At 47.7% G+C, this 20,747-nt stretch overlaps 1 protein-coding gene across 3 annotated transcripts in view; it reads right to left on the reverse strand.

Moving 5' to 3' along the window:
* LOC138489454 (zinc finger protein 1-like) overlaps positions 1-20,747 on the reverse strand; it is a 220,965-nt gene that overhangs the window by 156,912 nt on the left and 43,306 nt on the right. For all 3 annotated transcript variants that reach the window (XM_069617175.1, XM_069617174.1, XM_069617176.1), the window contains exons 2-3: positions 17,193-17,319; positions 1,975-2,067 (exon numbers count right to left, since the gene is read on the reverse strand). In XM_069617175.1, coding sequence (XP_069473276.1) covers positions 1,975-2,067; positions 17,193-17,319 — 220 coding nt within the window. The remainder of the gene's footprint in view (positions 1-1,974; positions 2,068-17,192; positions 17,320-20,747) is intronic.

Here is a 20,747-nt window from a genome sequence, read left to right on the forward strand (position 1 = left end):
ATCTGAGAAGTTCGTCTCGCCAATGTGGCTTGGGGAACCTTCTCAGGTACAAGAGAACCTATCCCGTGGGCTTTGGGATGTTCGGTGGGGCTTATATAGTCTGTACATACCAACTTTATATAGCTCTCTCAACTTCGCCTTCCCGGGGTTAGAGATCAGCTATTCTCTGCTTACACTGCATTTGCCAAGGATAAGCTCAGCCCCTCTCCCAAAGGCTACCAACTGGGAACACTTGCCCCTTTCAAGAAAGGCCCTCAGATCACTACACAGACTATTAAATAGTGGATTCAATATAAGCTTACATTGAGTCAGCACTTTCTACTTAAATGTGGGTGCTAATGAATTCAGCCCCAGTTCTAGGCGAAGTGCGGCAATTGGCAGACAATTTGGCAGTGTCACCATCCTCTAAATAATGCCCTCAATTTTGTCCCAGTCTAGTTCCCAACAAATATGCACTATTTCAGTCCCATACTTAAAGGCTGGGAGCAAATTAATGGTGTAAAATTTCAAGACGACCACAAGTGAGAATTTGCAATATTTCACCTGAATTCTCTTCATTTAAGCGGCCATTTGTTCTGCTTTAGACCTAAGTCTCCCCAAAACCACTCCCTTGTTTGAGCCAGAGTATATTGTAAAGCCCAAATAAGCAAGACTCGTCTTTGGGTCATACTTTGTTTTTTAATCCAACCAATACGGCTGATTTGTACAAGAACTGGCTCATGATCACTTCTCCTCGTTTTAGCTGTCTCTCTGCCCCCAACAAGCTGGGCGCGCAGACAAATGACATTACTTCCTCCCTTAAGAAGCCGGGGGACTTTTTAAATGTTTTACTGTTTTTATTTTGCCCCTTCTTTTTCTTCATTGTGCCCATTTTCCTGAGTTTGCCCACTTGTAAAAGAGTAAACACTTTTTTAAATAAGCATAAGTTAAGTTGTAGTTAAAGTGTTAAGGGAAGCCTTTTAGCTCCTCCCACGCTACCCCCAATTGAGTTCTAGGGTAGCTCTAAGAACAACTAGATATGATTGGAAACCCTAACACTTGCAGAGCTCACTTCCTGTCCAAAAGCTGGTTGAACATTCAGATCCCTTGGCAGAATGTGTGTCTTCATTTGTATTTGTATTTTGTTTATTTATATAGCGTACGGGCCCTCAGGCATCTGGGCGTATAACATAGGAGGCAAAGTAACGATTACATACATAGAGAATAGCAGACTCTACCCGCTTACAATAAACATACAGGTAGGACTCAGGTGAGACATCAATATACATAATATAGCATGTACAGACACGAGAGATATGCAGACAATTCCTCTAACCAATGGAACATAGGAGTACATGAAGTTCCAACAGGGAGTATACATACCAGTTAAATAATCAGCATACAAGAGATGGATGCAGAGGGAATCCACGGATTATATATATATATACATATATATACATACACACATCAAAGTTCTGTGGTGTGTGACTTGTGAAAGCCAGAGAGTGACATCAGAAGTGTTATATGTTTTGTACGGAGAGCCATCCTTTAGTTTTGTTCTTGAAGACTTGGAAGGAAGGCTTGGCTCTAATAGCATTAGGAAGGGTATTCCATAGCTTAAAGGCTCCGCTTCGTTCTCTGTCGATCCCTCATTCCTTCACTTCAACTGTTCACCTCGCCCATTATTTTCAGCTATGCTTACTGTTTAATTCTTCTCTCACACCACCATCCCTTGATTATGGTATTATTTTCTTTCTCCCCTTCATCCCTTTCCTTCTCTCCACGCCACTCTTTCTTCCACCCATTTCACATGTCAAGTTTGGACATTTTTACCAGACTTGTATTATCAACAAACTATCGCCCAAATTGGCCCACATTTTGTTCCTCTCTGAGCAGTGTAAATGGGGGTGAAGGGTGAAAAGGGGGGGGCTGCGTTAGCATGTGGGAAGAATGTGTCAAACTGCTGTCCACTCACAGCTCATGCACAATGCATACCTTGAATGCTCTCTGCCTCTTGGCAGCCCGGGATGCCCAGGCCTTCCTTATCTTTGGTTCTTAATGAAAAGACAGTGGTGACAATAAGTGGACCTGTCAATAAAAAAAACACATACTATTAAATATTCTAAATTGCCTTGTATAAAGAGAGTAATCTGCAATTTGCCAAGTGATATATGGGGAGGAGAGTACAAAACAACACAACAGCACGGTCTGCTGTCTCCGAAAGGGCTGGCAGTCAATATTAGTCCCAGAAACATTTTAGCACCTTACAGTAGGTGGAGCAACTGCTGCAGAGGGTAAATAGCAACCAGCTCCTCCTGCTCTCAAGTAAATTGATATTAAAGCAGCTGCAGGCAATTAAGAGGGGGTGCGTGAAGATTGTCGGTGGATGTTGAGTCTGCAGGAGGCAACTTCAATCTAGTCCAGCACTATACATTGGAACGGGCTGAAGTCCAAGGGAGAGGATGTTAGCTGCATGCTGGGAGGGAGAGTGCAGCACTATACATTGGCAGAGCAATAAGCGTGGTCTGATGTCGATGGGAGTGGAGGTTAGATGTTAGCTGCATGCTGGGAGGGAGAGTGCAGCACTATACATTGGCAGAGCAATAAGCGTGGTCTGATGTCGATGGGAGTGGAGGTTAGATGTTAGCTGCATGCTGGGAGGGAGGGTCCAGCACTATACGTTGGAAGAGCAATAAGCGTGAAGTTCAAGGGAGTGGAGGTTAGATGTTAGCTGCATGCTGGGAGGGAGGGTCCAGCACTATACGTTGGAAGAGCAATAAGAGTGAAGTCCATGGGAGTGGAGGTTAGATGTTAGCTGCATGCTGGGAGGGAGAGTCCAGCACTATACGTTGGAAGAGCAATAAGAGTGAAGTCCATGGGAGTGGAGGTTAGATGTTAGCTGCATGCTGGGAGGGAGGGTCCAGCACTATACGTTGGAAGAGCAATAAGAGTGAAGTCCATGGGAGTGGAGGTTCGATGTTAGCTGCATGCTGGGAGGGAGAATGCAGCACTATACGTTGGAAGAGCAATAAGCATGAAGTCCAAGGGAGTGGAGGTTAGATGTTAGCTGCATGCTGGGAGGGAGGGTCCAGCACTATACGTTAGAAGAGCAATAAGCATGAAGTCCAAGGGAGTGGAGGTTAGATGTTACCTGCATGCTGGGAGGTAGAGTCGGCACTATACGTTGGAAGAGCAATAAGCGTGAAGTCCATGGGAGTGGAGGTTAGATGTTAGCTGCATGCTGGGAGGGAGAGTCAGCACTATACGTTGGAAGAGCAATAAGCGTGAAGTCCATGGGAGTGGAGGTTAGATGTTACCTGCATGCTGGGAGGGAGAGTCGGCACTATACGTTGGAAGAGCAATAAGCGTGAAGTCCATGGGAGTGGAGGTTAGATGGTAGCTGCGTGCTGGGAGGGAGTGTCCAGCACTATACGTTGGAAGAGCAATAAGAGTGAAGTCCATGGGAGTGGAGGTTAGATGTTAGCTGCATGCTGGGAGGGAGGGTCCAGCACTATACGTTGGAAGAGCAATAAGAGTGAAGTCCATGGGAGTGGAGGTTCGATGTTAGCTGCATGCTGGGAGGGAGAATGCAGCACTATACGTTGGAAGAGCAATAAGCATGAAGTCCAAGGGAGTGGAGGTTAGATGTTAGCTGCATGCTGGGAGGGAGAGTCGGCACTATACGTTGGAAGAGCAATAAGCGTGAAGTCCATGGGAGTGGAGGTTAGATGTTACCTGCATGCTGGGAGGTAGAGTCGGCACTATACGTTGGAAGAGCAATAAGCGTGAAGTCCATGGGAGTGGAGGTTAGATGTTAGCTGCATGCTGGGAGGGAGAGTCAGCACTATACGTTGGAAGAGCAATAAGCGTGAAGTCCATGGGAGTGGAGGTTAGATGTTACCTGCATGCTGGGAGGGAGAGTCGGCACTATACGTTGGAAGAGCAATAAGCGTGAAGTCCATGGGAGTGGAGGTTAGATGGTAGCTGCGTGCTGGGAGGGAGTGTCCAGCACTATACAAGAGCAATAAGCGTGAAGTCCAAGGGAGTGGAGGTTCGATGTTAGCTGCATGCTGGGAGGGAGAGTCCAGCACTATATGTTGGAAGAGAAATGCGTGCGGGCTGAAGTCCAAGGGAGTGGAGGTTAGATGTTAGCTGCATGCTGGGAGGGAGGGTCCAGCACTATACGTTGGAAGAGCAATAAGCGTGAAGTCCAAGGGAGTGGAGGTTAGATGTTAGCTGCATGCTGGGAGGGAGGGTCCAGCACTATACGTTGGAAGAGAAGTACGTGCGGGCTGAAGTCCAAGGGAGTGGAGGTTAGATGTTAGCTGCATGCTGGGAGGGAGGGTCCAGCACTATACGTTGGAAGAGCAATAAGCGTGAAGTCCAAGGGAGTGGAGGTTAGATGTTAGCTGCATGCTGGGAGGGAGGGTCCAGCGCTATACGTTGGAAGAGCAATAAGAGTGAAGTCCATGGGAGTGGAGGTTAGAGGTTAGCTGCATGCTGGGAGGGAGGGTCCAGCACTATACGTTAGAAGAGCAATAAGCATGAAGTCCATGGGAGTGGAGGTTAGATTTTAGCTGCATGCTGGGAGGGAGGGTCCAGCACTATACGTTGGAAGAGCAATAAGAGTGAAGTCCATGGGAGTGGAGGTTAGATGTTAGCTGCATGCTGGGAGGGAGAGTCCAGCACTATACGTTGGAAGAGCAATAAGAGTGAAGTCCAAGGGAGTGGAGGTTAGATGTTAGCTGCATGCTGGGAAGGAGGGTCCAGCACTATACGTTGGAAGAGAAATACGTGCGGGCTGAAGTCCATGGGAGTGGAGGTTCGATGTTAGCTGCATGCTGGGAGGGAGAATGCAGCACTATACGTTAGAAGAGCAATAAGCATGAAGTCCAAGGGAGTGGAGGTTAGATGTTAGTTGCATGCTGGGAAGAAGGGGCCAGCACTATACGTTGGAAGAGCAATAAGTATGAAGTCCATGGGAGTGGACGTTAGATGTTAGCTGCATGCTGGGAGGGAGGGTCCAGCATTATATGTTGGAAGAGAAATGCGTGCGGGCTCAAGTCCAAGGGAGTGGAGGTTAGATCTTAGCTGCATGCTGGGAGGGAGAGTGCAGCACTATACATTGGCAGAGCAATAAGCGTGGGCTGATGTCCATGGGAGTGGAGGTTAGATGTTAGCTGCATGCTGGGAGGGAGGGTCCAGCACTATACGTTGGAAGAGCAATAAGAGTGAAGTCCATGGGAGTGGAGGTTAGAGGTTAGCTGCATGCTGGGAGGGAGAGTCCAGCACTATACGTTGGAAGAGCAATAAGCATGAAGTTCAAGGGAGTGGAGGTTAGATGTTATCTGCATGCTGGGAGGGAGGGTCCAGCACTATACGTTGGAAGAGCAATAAGAGTGAAGTCCATGGGAGTGGAGGTTAGAGGTTAGCTGCATGCTGGGAGGGAGGGTCCAGCACTATACGTTGGAAGAGCAATAAGAGTGAAGTCCATGGGAGTGGAGGTTAGATGTTAGCTGCATGCTGGGAGGGAGAGTCCAGCACTATACGTTGGAAGAGAAATACGTGCGGGCTGAAGTCCAAGGGAGTGGAGGTTAGATGTTAGCTGCATGCTGGGAAGGAGGGTCCAGCACTATACGTTGGAAGAGAAATACGTGCGGGCTGAAGTCCATTGGAGTGGAGGTTCGATGTTAGCTGCATGCTGGGAGGGAAAATGCAGCACTATAAGTTAGAAGAGCAATAAGCATGAAGTCCAAGGGAGTGGAGGTTAGATGTTAGCTGCATGCTGGGAGGGAGGGTCCAGCACTATACGTTGGAAGAGCAATAAGCATGAAGTCCATGGGAGTGGAGGTTAGATTTTAGCTGCATGCTGGGAGGGAGGGTCCAGCACTATACGTTGGAAGAGCAATAAGCATGAAGTCCATGGGAGTGGAGGTTAGATGTTAGCTGCATGCTGGGAGGGAGAGTGCAGCACTATACATTGGCAGAGCAATAAGCGTGGGCTGATGTCCATGGGAGTGGAGGTTAGATGTTAGCTGCATGCTGGGAGGGAGGGACCAGCACTATACGTTGGAAGAGCAATAAGCGTGAAGTCCAAGGGAGTGGAGGTTAGATGTTAGCTGCATGCTGGGAGGGAGGGTCCAGCACTATACGTTGGAAGAGCAATAAGAGTGAAGTCCATGGGAGTGGAGGTTAGAGGTTAGCTGCATGCTGGGAGGGAGGGTGCAGCACTATACGTTGGAAGAGTAATAAGAGTGAAGTCCATGGGAGTGGAGGTTAGATGTTAGCTGCATGCTGGGAGGGAGAGTCCAGCACTTTAAGTTGGAAGAGCAATAAGAGTGAAGTCCATGGGAGTGGAGGTTAGATGTTAGCTGCATGCTGGGAGGGAGGGTCCAGCACTATATGTTGGAAGAGCAATAAGAGTGAAGTCCATGGGAGTGGAGGTTAGATGTTAGCTGCATGCTGGGAGGGAGGGTCCAGCACTATACGTTGGAAGAGCAATAAGAGTGAAGTCCATGGGAGTGGAGGTTAGATGTTAGCTGCGTGCTGGGAGGGAGTGTCCAGCACTATACGTTGGAAGAGCAATAAGCGTGAAGTCCAAGGGAGTGGAGGTTAGAGGTTAGCTGCATGCTGGGAGGGAGAGTCCAGCACTATAGGTTGGAAGAGCAATAAGAGTGAAGTCCATGGGAGTGGAGGTTCGATGTTAGCTGCATGCTGGGAGGGAGAGTGCAGCACAATACATTGGCAGAGCAATAAGCGTGAAGTCCATGGGAGTGGAGGTTAGATGTTAGCTGCATGCTGGGAGGGAGAGTGCAGCACTATACATTGGCAGAGCAATAAGCGTGGGCTGATGTCCATGGGAGTGGAGGTTAGATGTTAGCTGCATGCTGGGAGGGAGGGACCAGCACTATACGTTGGAAGAGCAATAAGAGTGAAGTCCAAGGGAGTGGAGGTTAGATGTTAGCTGCATGCTGGGAGGGAGAGTCCAGCACTATACGTTGGAAGAGCAATAAGAGTGAAGTCCATGGGAGTGGAGGTTAGATGTTAGCTGCATGCTGGGAGGGAGAGTCCAGCACTATACGTTGGAAGAGCAATAAGAGTGAAGTCCATGGGAGTGGAGGTTAGATGTTAGCTGCATGCTGGGAGGGAGAGTCAGCACTATACGTTGGAAGAGCAATAAGCGTGAAGTCCATGGGAGTGGAGGTTAGATGTTAGCTGCATGCTGGGAGGAAGAGTCCAGCACTATACGTTGGAAGAGCAATAAGAGTGAAGTCCATGGGAGTGGAGGTTAGATGTTAGCTGCATGCTGGGAGGGAGAGTGCAGCACTATACATTGGCAGAGCAATAAGCGTGAAGTCCATGGGATTAGAGGTTAGATGTTAGCTGCATGCTGTGAGGGAGGGTCCAGCACTATACGTTGGAAGAGCAATAAGCGTGATGTCCATGGGAGTAGAGGTTAGATGTTAGCTGCATGCTGGGAGGGAGGGTCCAGCACTATACGTTGGAAGAGCAATAAGCATGAAGTCCATGGGAGTGGAGGTTAGATGTTAGCTGCATGCTGGGAGGGAGAGTGCAGCACTATACATTGGCAGAGCAATAAGCGTGGGCTGATGTCCATGGGAGTGGAGGTTAGATGTTAGCTGCATGCTGGGAGGGAGGGACCAGCACTATACGTTGGAAGAGCAATAAGCGTGAAGTCCAAGGGAGTGGAGGTTAGATGTTAGCTGCATGCTGGGAGGGAGGGTCCAGCACTATACGTTGGAAGAGCAATAAGAGTGAAGTCCATGGGAGTGGAGGTTAGAGGTTAGCTGCATGCTGGGAGGGAGGGTGCAGCACTATACGTTGGAAGAGTAATAAGAGTGAAGTCCATGGGAGTGGAGGTTAGATGTTAGCTGCATGCTGGGAGGGAGAGTCCAGCACTTTAAGTTGGAAGAGCAATAAGAGTGAAGTCCATGGGAGTGGAGGTTAGATGTTAGCTGCATGCTGGGAGGGAGGGTCCAGCACTATATGTTGGAAGAGCAATAAGAGTGAAGTCCATGGGAGTGGAGGTTAGATGTTAGCTGCATGCTGGGAGGGAGGGTCCAGCACTATACGTTGGAAGAGCAATAAGAGTGAAGTCCATGGGAGTGGAGGTTAGATGTTAGCTGCGTGCTGGGAGGGAGTGTCCAGCACTATACGTTGGAAGAGCAATAAGCGTGAAGTCCAAGGGAGTGGAGGTTAGAGGTTAGCTGCATGCTGGGAGGGAGAGTCCAGCACTATAGGTTGGAAGAGCAATAAGAGTGAAGTCCATGGGAGTGGAGGTTCGATGTTAGCTGCATGCTGGGAGGGAGAGTGCAGCACAATACATTGGCAGAGCAATAAGCGTGAAGTCCATGGGAGTGGAGGTTAGATGTTAGCTGCATGCTGGGAGGGAGAGTGCAGCACTATACATTGGCAGAGCAATAAGCGTGGGCTGATGTCCATGGGAGTGGAGGTTAGATGTTAGCTGCATGCTGGGAGGGAGGGACCAGCACTATACGTTGGAAGAGCAATAAGAGTGAAGTCCAAGGGAGTGGAGGTTAGATGTTAGCTGCATGCTGGGAGGGAGAGTCCAGCACTATACGTTGGAAGAGCAATAAGAGTGAAGTCCATGGGAGTGGAGGTTAGATGTTAGCTGCATGCTGGGAGGGAGAGTCCAGCACTATACGTTGGAAGAGCAATAAGAGTGAAGTCCATGGGAGTGGAGGTTAGATGTTAGCTGCATGCTGGGAGGGAGAGTCAGCACTATACGTTGGAAGAGCAATAAGCGTGAAGTCCATGGGAGTGGAGGTTAGATGTTAGCTGCATGCTGGGAGGAAGAGTCCAGCACTATACGTTGGAAGAGCAATAAGAGTGAAGTCCATGGGAGTGGAGGTTAGATGTTAGCTGCATGCTGGGAGGGAGAGTCAGCACTATACGTTGGAAGAGCAATAAGCGTGAAGTCCATGGGAGTAGAGGTTAGATGTTAGCTGCATGCTGGGAGGGAGGGTCAGCACTATACGTTGGAAAAGAAATACGTGCGGGCTGAAGTCCATGGGAGTAGAGGTTAGATGTTAGCTGCATGCTGGGAGGGACAGTCCAGCACTATACGTTGGAAGAGCAATAAGAGTGAAGTCCATGGGAGTGGAGGTTAGATGTTAGCTGCATGCTGGGAGGGAGAGTCAGCACTATACGTTGGAAGAGCAATAAGCGTGAAGTCCATGGGAGTGGAGGTTAGATGTTAGCTGCATGCTGGGAGGGAGAGTCCAGCACTATACGTTGGAAGAGCAATAAGAGTGAAGTCCATGGGAGTGGAGGTTAGATGTTAGCTGCATGCTGGGAGGGAGAGTCAGCACTATACATTGGAAGAGCAATAAGCGTGAAGTCCATGGGAGTAGAGGTTAGATGTTAGCTGCATGCTGGGAGGGAGAGTCCAGCACTATACGTTGGAAGAGCAATAAGCGTGAAGTCCATGGGAGTAGAGGTTAGATGTTAGCTGCATGCTGGGAGGGAGAGTGATGCATTGGCCTTCTTTTAGTCCAAATGATCGCGATTCATTGACTTTCTATTAGTTCATCTAAAATAATCCATATTCCCATTTATACCCTTCAAATAATGCACCGGTGCAGCCCCAAATCCACCACCAATGACAATTGAACGCAGACTTGATTAACTAGAATAATAACATCACTCTATTCTTGTCATTTATATATTTGCAAGTCACCTATCAAATAAAAGAATATATATATTTATTTATATTGTGGTTCTGAAAACAAATTAATCAACACCTCATATCCATATCTGCTTGGTATTTCATTACTTATATGCTACGCACCAGCCTTACACTTATTCTAGCTTTTTTTCATCAGAGTGATCTCGTAATTCACCAATACCTACAATCAATAATTGATGTTCATTATATCATGGCTGGCACCCCAAAACTCCACACGTATAAATAACTTAGTCTAACATGTGTCATACATTTTAAAAAGTCCTTACGTTTAAAGCATCCGATATGCTTGTTCACCCTCTCAATATTCACTTGCAGCGTTCTGCATGGTGCGAGGCCGTCCTCTTGAATTACCAATTTACTTATAGTTCCCGTTGAGGTCCTACGTCAACAACGTCCCGACTCATTGTTTAAATTCGTCATTAAAAAGATCACCAAGATCTTCTCCATCGGCCATGTGCCATTGATTATTAACCTTTTTGAATTCTTGTGACATGAGAAGTCATAATTCCGTGCCACGAGGCTAAGCATGAGAAGCCAGAGGAATGTAAATATTGCACATAAAGTCAAGAGGCCATTAAAGAGAAAACAAGGAATGGGACTCTGTACAAAGGGACAATTCTAGAAGAACCTCTGTGGGCTGAGGAGTCTAGGGATCCAGGTTTCGTTAGCTGTGATGGGTGGACCATGTGGTCTGACAACTGCGCTTAGTCCAGTGATCCCTGAACTGTGAGAAACAAGGACATTGTGAAATAACCCAGAAAGAGGGTCCAGCCGACCTGGAGTCAAGACTGAAACAAGTACAAGAGGCTGAGCGAAAGTCTTGGGGAAGGGAACCCTGAGACTTGAGACTGCATGTATGGTCTTCAGGACGGAGCCTCAAGACTCTTTTCCTTTTGAATGGTGGTGCTTTTACCTTGGGAAGGGAGTCCCGAGGATTGTGTGGAACTGTATTACCTTGAATGTGAGAAAGGTAATTCTGAGACTTTTGTGGAACCTTCTTGAACTTGGGGAAGGGGAACTGAAAAGGAAGCTAAGAGCTGGAAGAAGCTCAGGGCTTTGTGTTGATCACCATTTCTTTGATTATTGACATCCAAACACACTGTTTAGCTTTAGTTGCGCGGGCCAGGATAGGTTTTGGACACATAGAGATTCATAGGTTGAACTCTGAGTCAGAATTTCCTTAGTTTGGTTCAGGTAAGGGAATACGACCTCAGCATAGGGCAAGTTAGGCCTTCTACCACCCTGACATTTAAGTTAATAAATATCTTTTGTTTGAACTTTAAGTCTGTTGTCTGTGGGGGTCATTACAACCCAGGCGCTAATTGCGCCAACTTTACCACCATGGTGTAAACTGCGTTTACACCATGGTGGATGGCGGATTTACCGCCCCATTCCAAGGTGAGTGGGGCGGTAAATCCCCATTTCCCATTTTCCCTTCCCCATTCCCATTTTTGCCCCATAGGGCATAATGGGAGTGGGGAAGGCGCTAATTACGCCACCGTAAATTACGGTGGCGTAATTAGCATCATGGCAGGTTAGCGCCATGGATTTTAACGGCTGCTAAAAGCAGCCGTTAAAATCAGAATAGGCGTTAAGGGTTAACGACGGCGTTAACCCTTAACGCCTGGGTCGTAATGAGGCCCTGGGTCTCATTCCGAGTACGGCGCTAACCAATGGCGCTATTAACGCCTTGGTTGACGCCGTACCCGGACCGGCAGCACCTTGGTGGATGGCGGAATTACCGCCCCATTCCAAGGTCGGCGGGGCGGTAATTCCCCATTCACCAAGGCTCTTCCCCATTCCCAAATGAGCCCCCATAGGGCTCAATGGGAATGGGGAAGATGCAAATAACGGTGACCGTTCATTACGGTCACCGTTATTGGCTTGGAGGCCCCTTTGCGCCCTCGACTTTAACACCTGCTCAAAGCAGGCGTTAAGGGCGAGGGCGCAAAGGGAACTCGGAGTATGGCGGTAAGGGATTACCGCCACCGGTCTCGTTACCGGTGGCCGCTATCCCTTACCGCCATACTCGGAATGAGGCCCCCTGTGTCTTGCTTCACGATGCCTTCACAGTACAGACAGGTACTAAACCCTTTCACATGGCATGAGAGGGTAAAGTGTGTTCACTGCATCGGGTATGTGAGGGAGCAGATCGAGCCGCAGGAGCGATGTGCATTCAAACTACATTGTTTCTGTACGGAAAGCACAGAGATAAAGAATCTAGGGGAAAGGTTTGTTTCTACCTTGCAAAGGTTTAAAAATCATTTTGTCAAAGCAACACTGGGTGCTATACCAAAATGAGTGTGTCTAGCAATGTATCTGTTATTCTCTGCATTTATTTAAGTAAATACAGAAGAAAGGTACAGATATTTGTTAAATACAAGCGTGCATTTTAAAACGCATCATTACATACAGAAATAGAAATGCTTTTACATTTTCACGCATAGCTTTGTAAATTGTAAAATAGTCAGTGTTGCATGATTCTTAATTCAAACAAGTCCATGAAATACGAAAACTAAGAAATCTGTCATATAGAAACATAGCGTCAAAGAGAAAATGCTCATTCACTGACAGGTATAACAAGCAGAAGCTGATAAGTTGCAATTATAATAAGGGGTTGTACATGTACTATTCTGAAGCTGCTTTTGTAAACAAAATTGTGGACGTCCATGTGGGCGAACAGTTCTTCAAATGAGCGGATGCAACTGGAAATAATGTTTGTTATGAGCAACACTGCTGCGTGTATTATCTTTGGCAAGATCTATCACCAAAGGCTAAAATGGGAATCACTGGTCTCTCTTTTACTTGTTCTAAGACAAACATGCATGGTTTTCTCAGATCAATGCTATACTATATGTGCGCAACCGACAGGGTAACACTGGCTTCCTTTCAATGTAAAAAAACAGGACAGTCAATGCAACTGACTACATTAATTACACTAATCTGTTAGGATTGGATTGGGAATCAGGGAAATTAGTGGAACAAATTAAAATGAAGGGGTGCGGGGGGGGTCTAATCCTTCACAAACTAGCTGTTTCCGACAGCAAGAATCCACATCTCTGAAGATGCTGGGGGCTACATCATGGCAGATCCTGAAGGGAGCAGAACTTGGGGGACACAGCTGATCCCACAAGATGTGACTGCCTGGGTAAGAGAGCAAGTATGAAATGTAATGACTGGGCCAAGAGTGCAATTCTAGTCTATGTGCATAAAAATAGGAACTTTACCAATTATTTAAAAATCAGATTTTGTAATGCTTTCTAGAACTTGGAGGCAAAACTTGATTTGAGCTGAACTGCTTTGGAAACAAGACGCAAATAGATTTCAGGCATCTTCAAACCGATAGAGTAAACTCCTCATGGAGCTAAAATTTGACACCGACATATTTTCTAAATTGAAATTTATTGACCGTTTCAACATTTTGTGGGCTGAAATAAAGTATTTCCCCCATGTTTGCATGATATATTACACCGTTAAGAGGCACCAAGAGAGAAATCGTTGCAAGGGGATTTAAAATGCATTACCTCTAATTTTTGATTCACGGCTTTAGATTGTTTTAGGTTGTTCTTAGTTAACTGCCCCTAGGCATTTGACAGAGTGTCTTAACCCTTTCTCGAATTCAGAGGTGTGCCTGTATAACCTTACCTGTCCCCTAGCTGGCTCGTCCACCGCATCACAGAAGTGAATTCAGAGGTGTGCCTGTATAACCTTACCTGTCCCCTAGCTGGCTCGTCCGCCGCATCACAGAAGTGAATTCAGAGGTGTGCCTGTATAACCTTACCTGTCCCCTAGCTGGCTCGTCCGCCGCATCACAGAAGTGAATTCAGAGGTGTGCCTGTATAACCTTACCTGTCCCCTAGCTGGCTCGTCCGCCGCATCACAGAAGTGAATTCAGAGGTGTGCCTGTATAACCTTACCTGTCCCCTAGCTGGCTCGTCCACCGCATCACAGAAGTGAATTCAGAGGTGTGCCTGTATAACCTTACCTGTCCCCTAGCTGGCTCGTCCACCGCATCACAGAAGTGAATTCAGAGGTGTGCCTGTATAACCTTACCTGTCCCCTAGCTGGCTCGTCCGCCGCATCACAGAAGTGAATTCAGAGGTGTGCCTGTATAACCTTACCTGTCCCCTAGCTGGCTCGTCCACCGCATCACAGAAGTGAATTCAGAGGTGTGCCTGTATAACCTTACCTGTCCCCTAGCTGGCTCGTCCGCCGCATCACAGAAGTGAATTCAGAGGTGTGCCTGTATAACCTTACCTGTCCCCTAGCTGGCTCGTCCACCGCATCACAGAAGTGAATTCAGAGGTGTGCCTGTATAACCTTACCTGTCCCCTAGCTGGCTCGTCCACCGCATCACAGAAGTGAATTCAGAGGTGTGCCTGTATAACCTTACCTGTCCCCTAGCTGGCTCGTCCACCGCATCACAGAAGTGAATTCAGAGGTGTGCCTGTATGACCTTACCTGTCCCCTAGCTGGCTCGTCCACCGCATCACAGAAGTGAATTCAGAGGTGTGCCTGTATAACCTTACCTGTCCCCTAGCTGGCTCGTCCGCCGCATCACAGAAGTGAATTCAGAGGTGTGCTGTATAACCTTACCTGTCCCCTAGCTGGCTCGTCCGCCGCATCACAGAAGTGAATTCAGAGGTGTGCCTGTATAACCTTACCTGTCCCCTAGCTGGCTCGTCCGCCGCATCACAGAAGTGAATTCAGAGGTGTGCCTGTATAACCTTACCTGTCCCCTAGCTGGCTCGTCCACCGCATCACAGAAGTGAATTCAGAGGTGTGCCTGTATAACCTTACCTGTCCCCTAGCTGGCTCGTCCGCCGCATCACAGAAGTGAATTCAGAGGTGTGCCTGTATAACCTTACCTGTCCCCTAGCTGGCTCGTCCGCCGCATCACAGAAGTGAATTCAGAGGTGTGCCTGTATAACCTTACCTGTCCCCTAGCTGGCTCGTCCGCCGCATCACAGAAGTGAATTCAGAGGTGTGCCTGTATAACCTTACCTGTCCCCTAGCTGGCTCGTCCACCGCATCACAGAAGTGAATTCAGAGGTGTGCCTGTATAACCTTACCTGTCCCCTAGCTGGCTCGTCCACCGCATCACAGAAGTGAATTCAGAGGTGTGCCTGTATAACCTTACCTGTCCCCTAGCTGGCTCGTCCGCCGCATCACAGAAGTGAATTCAGAGGTGTGCCTGTATAACCTTACCTGTCCCCTAGCTGGCTCGTCCACCGCATCACAGAAGTGAATTCAGAGGTGTGCCTGTATAACCTTACCTGTCCCCTAGCTGGCTCGTCCGCCGCATCACAGAAGTGAATTCAGAGGTGTGCCTGTATAACCTTACCTGTCCCCTAGCTGGCTCGTCCACCGCATCACAGAAGTGAATTCAGAGGTGTGCCTGTATAACCTTACCTGTCCCCTAGCTGGCTCGTCCACCGCATCACAGAAGTGAATTCAGAGGTGTGCCTGTATAACCTTACCTGTCCCCTAGCTGGCTCGTCCACCGCATCACAGAAGTGAATTCAGAGGTGTGCCTGTATGACCTTACCTGTCCCCTAGCTGGCTCGTCCACCGCATCACAGAAGTGAATTCAGAGGTGTGCCTGTATAACCTTACCTGTCCCCTAGCTGGCTCGTCCGCCGCATCACAGAAGTGAATTCAGAGGTGTGCTGTATAACCTTACCTGTCCCCTAGCTGGCTCATCCGCCGCATCACAGAAGTGAATTCAGAGGTGTGCCTGTATAACCTTACCTGTCCCCTAGCTGGCTCGTCCGCCGCATCACAGAAGTGAATTCAGAGGTGTGCCTGTATAACCTTACCTGTCCCCTAGCTGGCTCGTCCACCGCATCACAGAAGTGAATTCAGAGGTGTGCCTGTATAACCTTACCTGTCCCCTAGCTGGCTCGTCCACCGCATCACAGAAGTGAATTCAGAGGTGTGCCTGTATGACCTTACCTGTCCCCTAGCTGGCTCGTCCACCGCATCACAGAAGTGAATTCAGAGGTGTGCCTGTATAACCTTACCTGTCCCCTAGCTGGCTCGTCCACCGCATCACAGAAGTGAATTCAGAGGTGTGCCTGTATAACCTTACCTGTCCCCTAGCTGGCTCGTCCACCGCATCACAGAAGTGAATTCAGAGGTGTGCCTGTATAACCTTACCTGTCCCCTAGCTGGCTCGTCCGCCGCATCACAGAAGTGAATTCAGAGGTGTGCCTGTATAACCTTACCTGTCCCCTAGCTGGCTCGTCCACCGCACCACAGAAGTGAATTCAGAGGTGTGCCTGTATGACCTTACCTGTCCCCTAGCTGGCTCGTCCACCGCATCACAGAAGTGAATTCAGAGGTGTGCCTGTATAACCTTACCTGTCCCCTAGCTGGCTCGTCCACCGCATCACAGAAGTGAATTCAGAGGTGTGCTGTATAACCTTACCTGTCCCCTAGCTGGCTCGTCCGCCGCATCACAGAAGTGAATTCAGAGGTGTGCCTGTATAACCTTACCTGTCCCCTAGCTGGCTCGTCCACCGCACCACAGAAGTGAATTCAGAGGTGTGCCTGTATAACCTTACCTGTCCCCTAGCTGGCTCGTCCACCGCACCACAGAAGTGAATTCAGAGGTGTGCCTGTATAACCTTACCTGTCCCCTAGCTGGCTCGTCCACCGCACCACAGAAGTGAATTCAGAGGTGTGCCTGTATAACCTTACCTGTCCCCTAGCTGGCTCGTCCACTGCACCACAGAAGTGAGTATTATTTTGGGTGTTACTGAGCCACAATGGCTACACACACATTGCTGATTAGTACTAGGTAGTATTAGATGTTTTAACAGAATGGACAGGTGTTGGGCATCTACTCAACCGCTTTTTTGATTATCCAAGGAACTGCACATTCTTTGACTGCACTATGTTTAATACTCATATCTCTACAAAAGAATACATAAGCATAACATTAACGAGTTCCTTTGCGAGTAAAAAATATACTTTATTGCAAGACCTTGTGTGTTTAGTGATAAAACTGTGTAGGGAAGATTTTGATTGCATCTAATTGCTGTACCCATCAGCCTGGGCGTAACTGAAGACTTTAATATCTAGTATAATCACAAGGGTGATAAGCATTGGTACACAGATACTCTAGAGGTGGACCCACAGCAATATTGCTGTCCAATATTAAGCCCGTCAGGTGCTCAGAGGTAGTAGCTTCTCTTGCACTCCAGAGCCTTGCTTCGGGAACAGCACTACTCTCTGCCACAAAACCTTCCACAGCCCCAGGTGGGCATGTTGACCGCCTTTGGGGTGTGATGTTAGGCTCTGCTATACAGGTTATGATGACAATCATGACAACATCAGGAGTGTGAGACAATATTACAGCTATTTATAATACATCAAGCAAACACAGAACTACAGAACCCATTCTTAGAGTCCAAAATAACAAGGCAGCCATTTCATAGAGCCTAAATCCACTCCCTGAAGATCAGGTGTGTAACTTTACCCAGAGAGAGCAGAGCTTGGTGAATTTCATTCATGACATTCCTGTAAAGCTCCTTCTGCCACTCCTTCAAAATCATCCACTCCTCTTCAGAGAAACAGACAGAAGCGTCATTAAAGGTAGCCTGCACCTAGAACAGAACATGTGACATTGGTTATTTACTAATTCCACTCAGCGAACGGCAGTATACAGTGAATTTCAAATAACTTAAATTGCCGCCTTTAGCAGGTGCATCAACCAGTCTGGTTGCTCTGAATGAGGAATGTATCTAAAATACAAGGCCGCATTCAGACAAGTCTCAGAGCGGATGCTGCTGTACCAAACACGTCCTCAGCCACCAACATTTGTCACCAAAATGCACAGAGAAGAATCATGGAACATACATGTACACACCAGTCTCCTTTCCTCTTCTCTCCCAGTCCATGGAAATCCTTCTTCCTTTTAAGAAAAATTAAGAGAGACGCAGGACTTCCACTGTCTAGGATAGAAAAGGCGGGAGTGGAAAGGTACTTTGTTTGGTTACATAGCAATAGCACCTGTAAGTAACTGGTGTAACCGAGGGCGGGTAATAGCAATAAACATCGGCCTACCTTGGCCCTTTAACACACACCAGGCCACTACCGACTGATAATACCTGGCAGACAAGTGTTTATCATCTAAACAAGCTCTTCCGTTTTTACTACCGCCCCTCGCCCAACCTCAATTTTCTATGCGAACAGTGTATCACTTTGAAGCAATTACATGTCTTATAACAAGATAAGGAGACTTACTATATGATACACTATGTGTTGTTTTAAATGCAAGCTAAACTAGGTAGCAGCAGAGGGTTATATACAAATCACAGCTAGATTCAGGGTTGTGTAGCAATAGGTTTTGACTAGCAGAGACTGTGTTTCAGTCCCCAAACAAATGTACTGTATGCAAATGTAGTCATTTTCCTTGTGGAAGGACACAGCACAGTTGCCATGGGTGTATGTTCATTCCTCAACAGAGTTTTTTCAACACTGCTTCTATAGCGTAATTAGAGGCATCCGTTTCCACTAACAAGGGTCGACTTGTATCGGGTTGAGCCAAAATGGGAGCTTGTATTAACTCGGTCTTCAAACGCTGGAATGCAGTTTCTTGTAATGTTGACCAGACAAATGGGGTATCCTTCTTTAGCAGAGCCACTATAGGTTGTACAATCTCGGAAAAGGGGGCTATGAACTTTCGGTAGAAATTGGCTAGTCCTAGAAAGGATTGGATTTGTTTCACGGACGTGGGAGTAGGCCAGGCGAGAAAGGCCTTTACTTTTGAAGGGTCCATGCCAATCCCCTCTGGACTAAGGATAAATCCCAGATAGTGCACAGAGGTAACATGAAACAAAAATTTTTCAGGCTTGGCTAACAAGTGATGTTCCCGGAGTCTTTGTAGAACTGCCTTAACAAGTCCTTCATGCTTCAGAGGGTCCTTGGAAAAGATCAATATGTCGTCCAGATAGACAATGATGAAGAGAAACAACATATTAGAGAACACCCTATCCATAAAATGTTGGAATACTGCTGGGGCATTGGCTAGTCCAAAGGGCATGACCAGGTACTCGTAGTGGCCAAAGGGTGTTCTAAAAGCGGTCTTCCACTCGTCTCCTTCCCGGATACGGATCAAATGGTAGGCACCCCTGAGATCCAACTTGGTGAATATTACGGCTCCTTTCACAGCTTCCAGGATATCAGAGATCAGGGGCAGTGGGTACCGATCTTTGAGGGTGCATTGATTTAAGCCTCGATAGTCGAGGCAAGGTCTGAGTTCCTTGGTATCCTTCTTGGGAACGAAGAACAACGAAGCACCCGCTGGAGATTTCGAGGGTTTTATGGTGCCGTTTTAAAGATTAGTGTTTAGGTATTCCCGAAGGGCCTTTTTCTCAGGTTCGGAAAGAATGAACATTCTGCCGAAGGGAATTACAGCTGAGGGATCCGTATCTATGGCACAGTCTTCTGGACTGTGAGGGGGTAAGGCTTGGACTATGGCAGTAGAAAATACATCAGCATATCCCCGATAGGCCTCTGGAACTTGTATGATATTGGAAACCATGAGTGGTGTTTCTTGGTCTCTTGGTGGTTCTTTAGAAGTTATCGAGGAGGGGTCCAGGGATAGACAGTGGGACATACAGAACTCTGAGCCCAGGAATAATGATCGTGCTGTCCAATTGAAATACGGATTGTGCTTTTGTAACCAGGGCATTCCCAAAACCATGGGGTAATGGGCTGACTTAATGATGTCGAATGTAATCCGCTCTTGATGATGGTTTATGGAAAGTTTGACCTCTTTAGTCTGCAGGCTTATGGGTCCTGAAGAGAGGGGTCTTCCGTCAATTGCTTCCACCGGCTGCATGGTGTTTCGTGTCTCGTACGGAATATGATGACTAACAACCCAGTCTTGATCAATGAAAATTCCCATAGCTCTGCAGTCCACCAAGGCCAGAATGGGATAGGTCTTGTCTTTGGAGGGCGAAAGGAAGGCCTGTAGTATCACCAAACTGTTTTGTCCAGGAGAGTTCAAGGATGGAATTGACGTGGAGAAAACATCTCTCCCCCGAATCTTTGCTCCATTTAAGATCGGGAGCTGGCGTTTCCTGAACGCCGAGGAGGTGCCAGAGGACATTCCCTGACCAAATGTTTGTCTGAAGCACAATACATACACAAACCCATATGGATCCTTCTCAATCTTTCTTGAGGTGATATGGGTCCACGAAAGGCTCCAATTTGCATGGGTTCAGGTTCTGGGGCTGGACTTGGGTTTGCGTCCGTTCTGGCTGTGCTCTCAAAGGACGTCTTGGGTGGGTTTCCCTTGGATTTCTTCCTTTCAGCCTTCCTTTCCTGGATGTGAAAGTCTATTTGCAAGGCCAGGTCCATTAGTGCTTGGGATGAATTTGGTCTGGCCACCCTGGCCAGTTCATCCTTGATCTCATCGTTCAGGCCTCTCCTGAACAGGGTAAAACTAGCCTCAGAGGACCTGTCTGCTTCCTTAGCCAATTGTTTAAATCTGGTCACATAAGTGAGCATATCTTGGGAGCCCTATTGAAAATCCAGCAAGCGTTCTTGGGCAGTATAGACCTGCTCTGGACGGTCAAACATGCCGTTAAGGGCCTGTATCAACCCATCATAGTAGTCTAGGAGGGCATCGCCGGAGTTAACAAGGGGTGTTGCCCAAGTTAAGGCGTTGCCGGAAAGGTGGGATATGATGAAACCCACCTTAGCCCTAGGAGTCGAGAAATAATAGGGCTTGAAGGTAAAGTGGACCAAGCATGAATCCAGGAATCCACGAAGAGTTTTTGCCGAACCATCATACTTGTCAACAATACCGCCCAACAGGGCACCCTCGTTTGTATCAGAATCCCGGGATAAGACCAATTCTTTGAGCGTGGCGTTTTCCGCCTTAAGATTTTGAATCTCGGTTGATAATTCTTGCATGCGTCGCATTAAGTCCTGCACGGCGGCTTCCATCTCGTTTTTAGGTTCGATCGGGTGGCGTCTCAAACTATCAAGGAGTTCCCCCCTTCTCACCTGGGTGCGGTGTTTG

Source organism: Ambystoma mexicanum, chromosome 9 (genome assembly GCF_040938575.1).
Source record: "Ambystoma mexicanum isolate Mex_15411 chromosome 9, UKY_AmexF1_1, whole genome shotgun sequence".
In the NCBI taxonomy this organism is placed as follows: Eukaryota; Metazoa; Chordata; class Amphibia; order Caudata; family Ambystomatidae; genus Ambystoma; species Ambystoma mexicanum.